Source organism: Mytilus trossulus, unplaced genomic scaffold (assembly GCF_036588685.1).
Source record: "Mytilus trossulus isolate FHL-02 unplaced genomic scaffold, PNRI_Mtr1.1.1.hap1 h1tg000110l__unscaffolded, whole genome shotgun sequence".
NCBI classification, from domain to species: domain Eukaryota; kingdom Metazoa; phylum Mollusca; class Bivalvia; order Mytilida; family Mytilidae; genus Mytilus; species Mytilus trossulus.
In genome coordinates this window covers 95,772-107,237 of record NW_026963297.1, presented here as the reverse complement: position 1 = coordinate 107,237, position 11,466 = coordinate 95,772, and the positions used below count along the sequence as shown (strand labels likewise).

General features: G+C 33.6%; 1 protein-coding gene across 1 annotated transcript; it reads right to left on the bottom strand.

Annotated features, from left to right (window-relative positions):
* Positions 1-6,888: 6,888 nt before the first annotated feature.
* LOC134700001 (putative deoxyribonuclease TATDN2) lies at positions 6,889-10,399 on the bottom strand. The gene is made up of 2 exons (XM_063561401.1): positions 10,387-10,399; positions 6,889-7,784 (listed from the first exon to the last, which is right to left on the bottom strand). The coding sequence occupies exons 1-2, from the start codon at positions 10,397-10,399 to the stop codon at positions 6,889-6,891; spliced, it is 909 nt and encodes a 302-aa protein (XP_063417471.1).
* Positions 10,400-11,466: the final 1,067 nt, after the last annotated feature.

Below are 11,466 nucleotides of genomic sequence, written 5' to 3'. Positions count from 1 at the left end.
GACATTGGATGTGTACTGATTTATATTTAAGTCTAAAAAAACATTTTTTACTGACTTTGAACTAGCTGTCAGTACTCTCTTATCTGTGATTAGTTTTTTGTTATTAAGTGGATGAATAAATACCATGCTACGTGCCGTCTGTGTTTTTCGATCTGTCGAATTAAGCCCTTTTCAACAGAGTTGGTTATTTTGTTTTCTAATGTGGTGCGGTAACACCACTTTCCCACGGTGGGCTGTCATACACATGTTTAATCCCGCCACGTTCTTAGTGTTTGTCGTTGGTTCCTGTCTGTCATATTTGTTTTTCATAAACTGTAAAAATTAAGGCTGTTATTTTAAACAATTGAATTGTTTTCATTGGTTTCATGTAATGGCCGACTGTATGATGTAGTTTTGTTTTCTCATGTTGTACAGTTACTTATAATTGATGTTTTTGGTACGAACTTTTGTGTATAGATGTTTAATTGGAAATCCTACAAAATCCTCTTATTGTTGTAATGATAATGAATGTATGTCTAAAACACAGACCTTGTCTAGTTGTGTTAAATGAAAAAGAATTATGCATGTACTCATATACAATATTGTTTTACAATTTAAAAAATAAATAATCAATCCTTTCCTCTTTAGAAAATTTGTGTCGATAATTCTTATGTCTAAATAATATATTTACTCGGTCAATCATGTTGTCTTATTCATTTCAATCTAAAAACCACACACACTCAATTTTCAATTATATTGGTCTTCCTGTCTTATGTATAGGCTGAGGTGACTAGACAATTTTATATCTTTTGAATATCTGTTATTTGGTCAAATAAAAAAGAGTATATGTTTTGTATAGCATGTTGTGTCTGTAGGCCCTAATTAAATCATTTGAATGCAGTCTCAAAACTAGATTACAAAAAATAGAAAAAAATAAAGCAATTAAACAATATGATTTTCTCCAGGTCAGTTGAAAACGGACATAAACGGTTGTCTTGTAACATTTATTCATAAAAATTATTGTGATATTGATGCTTTCAAGATAATACAAAATGAGCACATTTGTCTTTCTTATGTAAACAAAATGTGTACAATCAGAACTGTCCTACATTGACAATGGTAAGCAATTAATAGAACTGCCTTCAATTACTATATTATCTTTGTATCATAGTTTATTCTGTATTTTAACAAGCTAAACTGACATATAGGAATCCAATTAAAATTATTATGTGTTTAACGACTATTAATTAAAATTAAACTATCAATGTAATGGGCGGAAAGATATCTTCTGTTTCCAAAGTCTCATTCATCAAAAGAACTAAAACGTTTAAAAGGTTGGAGTCATTTAGAACTACTCAAATACAATTTTCATTTATAACATGTTTAATTTAAGGGTGATGTTGATGTATGTTCAGTGGACTATCTTATTATAGAGGGTAACCAGTGGATATATAATTATTTGTTTAACAGCCGTTATTACATAGAAGATTGTTATGATCAATTTCACGGTCAGCAAATCTTTAAACGAATTTAGATATTTAAAAGGGAGGAGTCATTAAGACGACCAGTGGACTGTCTAATTAAAGACGGTTAACAGTGGATATATATAGTAATTTCTTAAATGGCCGTTATAACAAAGACATATATTATCATCAATTTTATGGTCACCAAATCTTTGTAGCTGACTTCTTAAATCTAAATCTTTAAACGAATTAAGAAGTTTAAAAGGTTGATGTCATTTAGAACAAAGTGAAGAAATATTCACTAAATTAGAGAGTAGCATCGACCAATGTTAAATAGATTTTCATATATTCGAGGGTAACAAGTGCGGATGAAATATTTGTAAAGTCCGTGATGACTTATCATAGGTAAACATCAAATAAGTCAACCTGTTGTCGTACAAGGTTTTATTTGTATCTCCAAGTTTTAAAGAGTAAACCCTTTGTCCATAAAAAAAAATTAAAGATATCTGATCGTTGCATCAGTTTTGTTTTCAGCAAACAGTTTATTATTTGCAAAATATCAAATTTTATTTTAGGACTTAAATATTCCTTTATGTTATTTATAAGAGACCAAGGGTTTAGAACACAGCACAAGTCAACCACTACAATATATAAATCCTATCATAGAGAACCCCAAAATCTAATTTCCATACCCAAATTAGTATATCTGTTGATATGAAAGTATTATTTCTGAATTACTTATGTTCGGCAGTACTATACAAAAGCGATCTTACAATGCAACAACTTTTAATACAAGCATACGACTTGATATCTCTTAAGCCTCGGTCACACCTTACCGGGTAGCTCGAACGGACGCCTAACAGATAACTTTTTTTCAATTCGTTCGAATTCATGTCCGTTAGACGTCCGTTCTTATCCGTTAGACGTCCGTCCATATCCGTTGCATGTCCGTTAAGGGTACGTTTTATCCGTCGGCGTCCGTTCTGTCCGCGTTTGAAAATTTTGAGCATGTTCAAAACTTTGAACAGACGTCCAACGGATAAAATGTCCGTTGCACGTCCGTTAGGCGTCCGTTTTGTACGGTACTCGTCCGTTTCGTTTCCGTTTTGTATCCATTACGTGTCCGTTATACATCCGTTGGCGGTCTGGAAGATAAATTCACCAACGGACTTCTACAGGACGTTTAACGGATAAAACGGATGTTGAACGGATGAGAAACGGACTTCTACCGGACGCATAACGGATAAAACGGATGATGAACGGATCTGAAATGGATAAATGCAAATTGGAAATTTCGCGTCAGAAATGACAATTATTGGTATGTCAGATTTCTTAAGGTTCACGAATTCTTATTATTCATAATCGATCTTAGAGTATAGGCACGTCTTCACAATCAAGCAGTTCTTATTGAGCCCAAAACATAAGAAAAAACAAGCAATAAATATATTTATCGCTATTTTGTGCATTTTTCCCTTGATCTTTTTTGTGATGATTTTTCATATCAAGCTACTCGCTTGAGATGCAATTCGCAGCTACATTAAGGACGCCAATTTTGCAAAAAAAATGGAAAAAAGGGGGGTGAAAAGCAAATGTTATTTTTTTAGCATTCTAGATGACCGAAGTAGAACATTTTTGGTGATTTAGAAAATGAAGTCATTTTCTACAGAATTAGACTGATATACAGCCCTGAGATCCTGAATAAGTAGACGTATCATGAAATTCAAAGTACGAAAACCACTGCCAATATTTGGCGGTAGCACAACCTTTTCCACTCAACCAATACCTTCCAAATTTTAATAGTGTGTAGACTATGCCTCACAGTGATTAAAAAGTGCTGGGGGTCTGACCCGTTTTGTTAAATTATTAGTACTTGAGAAATTTTTAAGCGACCAATGGTGTTTTCAGTGATTTTCACACCTTAACCTTCCTCGTATTACAATACGAACGAGAATTCATCTAACCCCCAGCAAGTTTCAGGTTGATATTTCATCGCTGAATTTGGATTTCTAAATTTAAAACCATTTTTATCAGGTTAAAAGGTTGTGCTAGTCAAAAATGTTGATAATTTAATAACATTCCAGCTTTTCGGGTTCATTTTGAAACACAGAAGTGACCATGATTTCAAAGTCGGATCCGGAAAAGAGCATGTATATTATCCGGTTTCAACAAGTTAATAAACGTGTCTTATAGGGGAAACGGTACTATTTATTCTGCCATAGGCGACAATATTAACATTTTCTAAATTTACCACTTTTTAAGATAAAAACCTGGATAAAACAGTTATATGTTGTGTTAGTACTTTATTATTGTGTTTTAAAAATTAAAGCCAAATAGTATCATGACCAACTTCCAATGGAGCTTGTTTATGTTATCCATGCCCACCGTCATTTTGCACCAAATTTATGAAATTTTGCAAGTCTTTTCGAATAATTCTCTAGAAAATATTTCAATAGGTTTCAAAATTTATATTGTAAATATACACTGCAGTTATTCATAGATAAACAAAAAATATATTGTACCCTTACATCCAATCACAGCGCTCTTAAGTTGACTTTCTACGCCCTGTCTTGGGTACACAAAAGGCCAACCTAATGCTGGGAAAATTAAATACTACCGTTTTCCCTATACCTTACGTCGTTTAGTGTTTCCCATCTCTTTATTGTGAATAAATAGTTTTATAATTAATATCTTTTTATTTTAATTTGATTACATTGTCCTTCAGCTTTGTTAAATACATTATTAGTGTGTTTGAGGCTTAATATAACTGACAATTAAATGCTAATTATTAACCAGTTACTAACAATTAATATTAAACAAATCGCCTGGTTGTTCTTTCCGTCTTTGACTACACTATGATATATGTTATCAATGGCGGATCCAGAGGGGTCGTAGAGGGTGTTACCAGACCCCACCCCCCCCCCCCCCCCCGGCCTTTGCTCGTACTTTTTTTTTTGTAAAATAATTAATCAGACTAGACTTCGTAAACTTTGCCATTTCCCGTGTACTCTAGTATTTAATTTTTATGCGACAATTCTTTACTTATAAAGATATTTTTCGCTATGGTGGAGTTGACCATTGCGTCGAAAAATCGTCGCTCAGTCGTTTTGAAATTCAAATTACAGTAATACATTGCTTAATTAGGCTGAGAATGACAATCATGACACCTTCAAAGCAACACAGGATTGAGCAAGAAGTATTGACTTCTAATTCACTATTCTACCAAATAGAAAGTAATACTCTATAGACTACTAGACCTACTGCACTCTCATGAAAAAAGTTCCACGGCAATATTATTTACCTACGAAAACATGTTCAACCTCAAACGCCTCAGCCTATTTTAGAATAATGATTCCCAGTCAGTATAAGCTCTAGATATATTTAAAGTATAAGGTACGAACCATTTGATTTGAGGAGACAGTCTGACTCTGATTTTTGCCTTAAACAAAAATTCTGGCTGTATCTTGATTAAAAATAACAATCTTGTCCACTGTTTTTGCTAATAGAAACGAAAATTTCCAACAGAATTATTCAGCATTAAATGAACATGATGAATAAAAACAGGCATATTTGTGTTGCAGGGGTTTGTATGTGTGACCGGAATGTCTGTTTCGCCGAACTAATATATTTAAAAATACTTTTTTCAAGACCAGACTGCAACCTGCCTGCAGGGTGTGGTCTTTAGGTCTCCATTTGTCGACCATCATTCATAAATTCGTTGTCTCGATCAGACTCATTCGTAGCTTTTGGATGATTTGTAACCATTAACTTCCCTTAATTTTTTGGGGTGAAACAGATCAACCAAACATTTGGATAAAAATTGCTCCAGTCACGCTTCAATGATTCCCTATATAAGTAACCAAATTTTTTTTCCAAAAAGGGGGGGGGCGGCCCCCCTGGCCATCCTAAATCCGCCTCTGGTCTTTTTCAACTGGTGTCGGTTGTTATGTAAATTTCATTGAATACCCCGGCGTATATCTTGTTTACAACAAAAAATATGTGAGGTTATGATAACTTATAACCTACAACAAACCGGCGAGAATTTTTCATGTCTATTTTTTACTAACAAGTCCCACATCAAATTTATCAGTACATAGCTTTGGATCCAGATTATCGGCATTTTATGATAGACAATTGATAGAGAGAAAACAGCATCGAAAATGTCCAACCCTTACACTTTACAGCAACTACAAAATATACATGCCCAACGACAGGAATCGTTAAAAAAGTGCAGATTACACTTATTCTATGTTTTTATCCCCATAAAGGTCCCAATTTTTTTTTTTAAACTTTGCCCCCCCCCCTCTTTTCCAAAATCCTGGATCCGCCCCTGGTTATGGTTATATTCACGCAATGCAAGTTTGCTCAGTGTACACACATGCTAAACTCATACATATTCATGACGCTGAACTTGAACCCTATTTTAATTGGTTGCTTGAATATTGGCGGTTTCGCTGAACGGACGTTAAAAAGTGTTGTACATGCACATGTCAATTAAGAAAAAAACCCTGATAAACAGATTGATGCATTTTATATTCTATCTTCCATAGATGTTGTTTCCTTTCAAAAATGTAAGTTTCACACTACTTTGTACAGATGAACTAACACATTTAGATTTAACTTTTCTATTTCTAATTGCCGATAACAAGCAATAATACTCATATCCAATTGCTTGTTCTGTGATAGGTTTTTCTCTCATTTTTGTCTTGTGTATATGTGTGTGTGGGGGGGAGGGGAGAGGTCGAATTCGGAGCTACTTTTAGGGTTTTTATGCATATATGTTTTTTCGAGTCTAACTGGATACCCATTTTGAAACCTGCATTCACAACTGCTTCGTTAGCATGGTTAGTTCGTAGTATATTTCTATTATTTTTGTATTTTTATTATTATTCTAACATACCCAACTCGTATCGTTTTGTAATTGCTTACTTATGTAAATGTACTATATAGATATAGGAAGATGTGGTGTGAGTGCCAATGAAATATTAAACTCTCCATCCAAATAACAATTTATAAGAGTAAACCATTATAGGTCAATGTATGGCCTTCAACACGGAGCCTTGGCTCACACCGACCAATAAGCTACAAAGGGCCCCAAAATTACTATTGTGAAACCGTTCAAACGGGAAAACCAATGGTCTAATCTATATAATAAACGCCGAGAAACGAGAAACACGTATACATTACATAAACAAACGACAACTACAGTACATCTGATTCCTGACTTAGGACAGGTGCAAACATTTGCCGCGGGATTAAACGTTTTAATGGTACCAAACCTTCCCCATTTTTCTGAAACAATAGTATAACATAACAACATAGAAAAACACACAATAAAATATCAATTGGAAGGCTTAACTCAATCAAAAAACGTAAATTAACACACTTAACGAATAAATGTATATTTTTTTACAGGTTGTTTGAGAAACTATTATACAGACTTTTCATTTCAAAGATCATACATATATTTACAATTAGATGTAGAGATGTTAAGCACAGTTTTCAGTTTAAGATTGTTCATTTGATGAAACTTCACAGCAACATTAATGGCTTGGCCAGGATGAGAAAACATTGTACTGAGTCTACCACCGTAGTTATTGCCAGGCACGAAATGGGGACTGTCAGTTTCCAACAAAAGACGGTCTAGCGGCACGTTCCTCACTATGTTAATAACATCACTACTAACATCATGTTTAGTAATGATATCAGTCAGGCCAGTTTTCAAGTTTTTGAACGAGCTTATAAATCTATTCATTACGCTGACGGATCCTGTATAACAATGCAAATGTATCTTATGTTGCGTGTCCAAGTATTGGTGGATCATCTCAAACGTAATTTCCTCTGCATCGCGACAGTGGATGACAATTGGCACATTCTTACCAGCCGCCAATCTCATCTGCGCCCCAAAAGCCTGCTTTTGTCTCTCTACCTCAAATGACTGAACATGTTTACTAAAATCAAGTCCACACTCCCCGATTGCTACTACACCTGACTCTTTCAATACCAAACATTCAATCTCATGTAGCACTGACATATTGAACTCTCTGAACTTCTTGGGATGGCAACCAACAGTCGAAAAGATCTTCTTTCTCATCAACTGTTCTGGTTTCAGCAAATCATGCAAAAGATAATGCAATCTTGGAAATGCAAAGTTAGAAGGAAGAACCAACTTATCAAACTGAAAACCACTGCACTTGTCCCATGTGGTCAACAAATCCAGATGACAGTGGCTGTCCATGTAAAAGATGGATTTTCCAATATGTGTTCTTGGACACATCATCCTGCTACACGATCCATCGTACAAAAAGTCACTGCAAACGGACCTAACATCAACGTCTCTTACAACTGTAAAAATAAAAAAAAAAATAAAATAGTCATAAATTATCAGGTTTTCAATAATTTTAGATACAGTTTATAACTCAACAACGACTGATTTTGGTACAGAAAACGTATTTGGTGAAAGCTTGTGTTAGCGTTAGGGTCCCCAATTTTGTTCCAAAAATATATCTTAGCATAACTTTCATGATATATTGAAATAAAATGGGGTAAGATTGCCAATGAGAAAACTCTCCACCGTGAAAAAATGAGGAGGAATTTTGAAAAGAATATGTCACCGTACGGCACTTAATGTAGTTTCCTTGTATGTACGTCTATTAAATTGTAATTATTTACTATACTGTCATATTTGTTAAAATGTACTGTCCCAAGTTACAACACATGTTCAGGAATATATACTTGTATGTCCATAGTTGTCCTTGACGAGATGCCATTGTTATTTTTGTCGTTGGGTTGTCATTTATTCTTTGATTCATATGTATAATTTGCATTTCTTATTAACATTCCCGTGACGTAAATTTATACGTGTAGTATATTATATATTCAAGAAGATTAAAAATAAACATTAGTGTAAAACCGAAATAAAGCCTATTGACTGATCAATCACTACAAAATATTAAAGCCGACGTTAAATTAACACTGAAGTAAGTTTGGCATGCAAGTCCCAGCCAGTGAGAAAAATAAACAGTCCTGATTGACAATGACATATTATCATGATTATTCAGTAGCTTGTATTTGCGTACTATTAGTATTTCATTTCATTACATTTTTTTGTCTTCGACCCTAATTCATGTTTTTATAACTCCTCATTTTGTGGTACTGAACCCATAGCTCATACATGTATACTTTTATGCTGGTTTTACCCCCCGGCACACGCCTTTTATTGATCTATGAAAATAAGGAGATATGGTATAATTGCCCATGAGACAACTCCACCCTTGTTCATTCTAGGTGGAGTAGTCCAGTTTGGTCTACAGCGTTTTACACAGTGCAGGCGTTGCTTTCTCGAAATCGCAAAAGCAGGAGGTGTAATACCGACAAGGGAAGAGTAGAAATTTGCTTCAACAAATTGGCAGATTTGACATTGGTTTACTTATATTTAGAGTACTTGTACATTTATAGACTCATTATTCATGGATACATCCGTATCGCATGCTGTACGAACGTATCACCATTATCAATACGAACGCATATATGTTTGCATTGTTGAAGGCCATACGGTGACCTGTTTAACTACTAGCATCCACTTCATTTGAATAGATGTACTAGGAATATGTCGTATGAGTGCAAATGAGACATGTCTCCCTGCAAATAACAATTTATAAAAGTAAACCATTATAGGTCAAAGTAAGGCCTTCAACATGGAGGCTTGGTTCACACCGAACAACAAGCTATAAAGGGCCCCAAAGGTACTAGTGTAAAACTATTCAAACGCGAAAACCAACTGTCTATTCTCTATAACGAGAAACACGCATAAATTACATAAACAAACGACACATACTGTACATCAGATTCCTGACTTAGAGCTATGGAGTATCTCAATGAAAATTATACCACCATTACCACATCTCTTTATTATATATATATATATTTTCCCTGAGAAGACATGCTCTCTTGCTATATTTTCTAAGTGCAGGAACAACCTTAAGATCAAGATACTATGACGTTGGAAATTACAAAAAAAACACCTTTGTATGGCCGCATTCTGCCATCATATTTTTGCTCATTGTCGAAGACTTTAATGGTTCATACATCACTTAACAGTCACACTCGGTCATTAACAGAAATATTTATATAACACAGGGAGGTTATTTCACCGATGGTTCGTGTTCGTTTTTCGCAACACTTTCATAGCTTTTGCAGCCTTGTATAGAATAGAATAGAATAAAATAGAATATTTTTATTTTCTAAATTAGTGCCCCAGGAGGGCATATAGCATTCAGACAATATTATTATAAACATATAAAAATATACGTTATGTTTCGGAAAAAAGTAGTCTCATTGGTATTGATACCACAACTCGATAATTATTTACATTTATGTTCAGGAGGTGGCTTGCACAAATACTTGATCTCTTGATTGTTCACAATTGTGAGTGCACGGTAACATCCATAATCGATTTGGTTCGTGTTTGTTTTTCGCATTATTTAAATATAAATTATGCCGTTCATTTTCAATTGGTTTCATATTTTTACATGACTGTTTATCAGACTATCATAACTGTACGGTTGTTTTGTTTTAAATTGTACGGTGGCGTATATGTATATATAATTTCTAACATAAATTTTATTTGAACCCTGATTTGTTGTTTCAATGACATGCCCACATTATATATATATAATATATATATATATATATATTCTACAAATATGTATAAAGGAGACAGCTTTTCCATATTGCCAGATCTTATCCAGTGCACGATTATATACAGAGATCTATTCATTGTTGTCCAAATCTTTTTTTTCTGACGTCAGGTTAAAATATAACTTTTTATTTACAATAATTGATATAAGTCTATATCTTTTAGGGAAGTCACACCCCCCTTTTTTTAACCATAAATAATGATCCGATGTCGTTATTGCCAACAAATAAGATACCCTGTTTCATATACCTTGCTCTGCCATATTAGTGATTTCAAAAGCTTTCTTTCGACAAAATCTGATTGCTTATTCTGCTTAATGAACGTGTAGAAATATAATATTGTTGAGAACTGTGTAGAAATGCTGTTTTGTTTACTTTTTAGAATTTGTCCAAGGTCATTGACTTACGGAAACGCTGCGTATTCACTTTTTATGATAACTTGTACATTTTTCAGGGTCACAAAAATAAACGTAAATGAATTGTATTGCTTTCACAATTCTTGAAAAACATGTAAATGGGAATTTTATTACTAAAAAAATAGGAACATACTTTATCTGGTTTTTTTAACAAAAACAGCAACCAGTCTTTTTGCTTTTGTGCCTTTATCTTCAAAAACATGTAGTAACGAGTTCTTTTTACACAAAACGCAACGTTTATTGTGATTGATAAGTACATATTTTGATACTCGTTGAAAAAAAAATAACCGTGCAAGTCCTGTTCCTCGCAGATAATGGAACACAAAATAAAAAGGGGGAGGGTGGCGAAATAGATGCTAGAAATCGTACACATTAGCAAAATATATACAAATCGACTATCCCAATAACTGAATTCTGTTAAGATGTCAATACTAGACACATACAAGTGTGTTCAAATAGAATTTAGTTTGCCATACAAAATATCTAGAGCAAGATATTTAGCTGCATCTTGATCGAGGTATAAGAGAATTTAAAAAAGGATAATTAAAACTAGAAAAAAAAAATACTTGGAAATCATCGTATTTCAGTTCTTTCTACTTTTAATTTAGATTCTGTAGGGTAAAATTAAAAAAGATTTTTTTTAAGAATTGAACAAAGATCAGAGTTTTTGTTCTATTCACGTAATTTCTGCAATAAATGAAGGAACATTTACCACAAATATATGATTTCAGTTAATAAATGAACATATTGTTAGAAAACCAGAATTTGAAAAAAATGAAAAAAACGGTTTTATTTTTTTTTTATTTCTGTCTTGAGATTATTCAACAGCAATCTCTGGAAGAAGAAGCATCCATTTTGATTCTAGAGGACAACAGTTTTCCATTACGTTTACAGCATCATTATCGATTGAATTT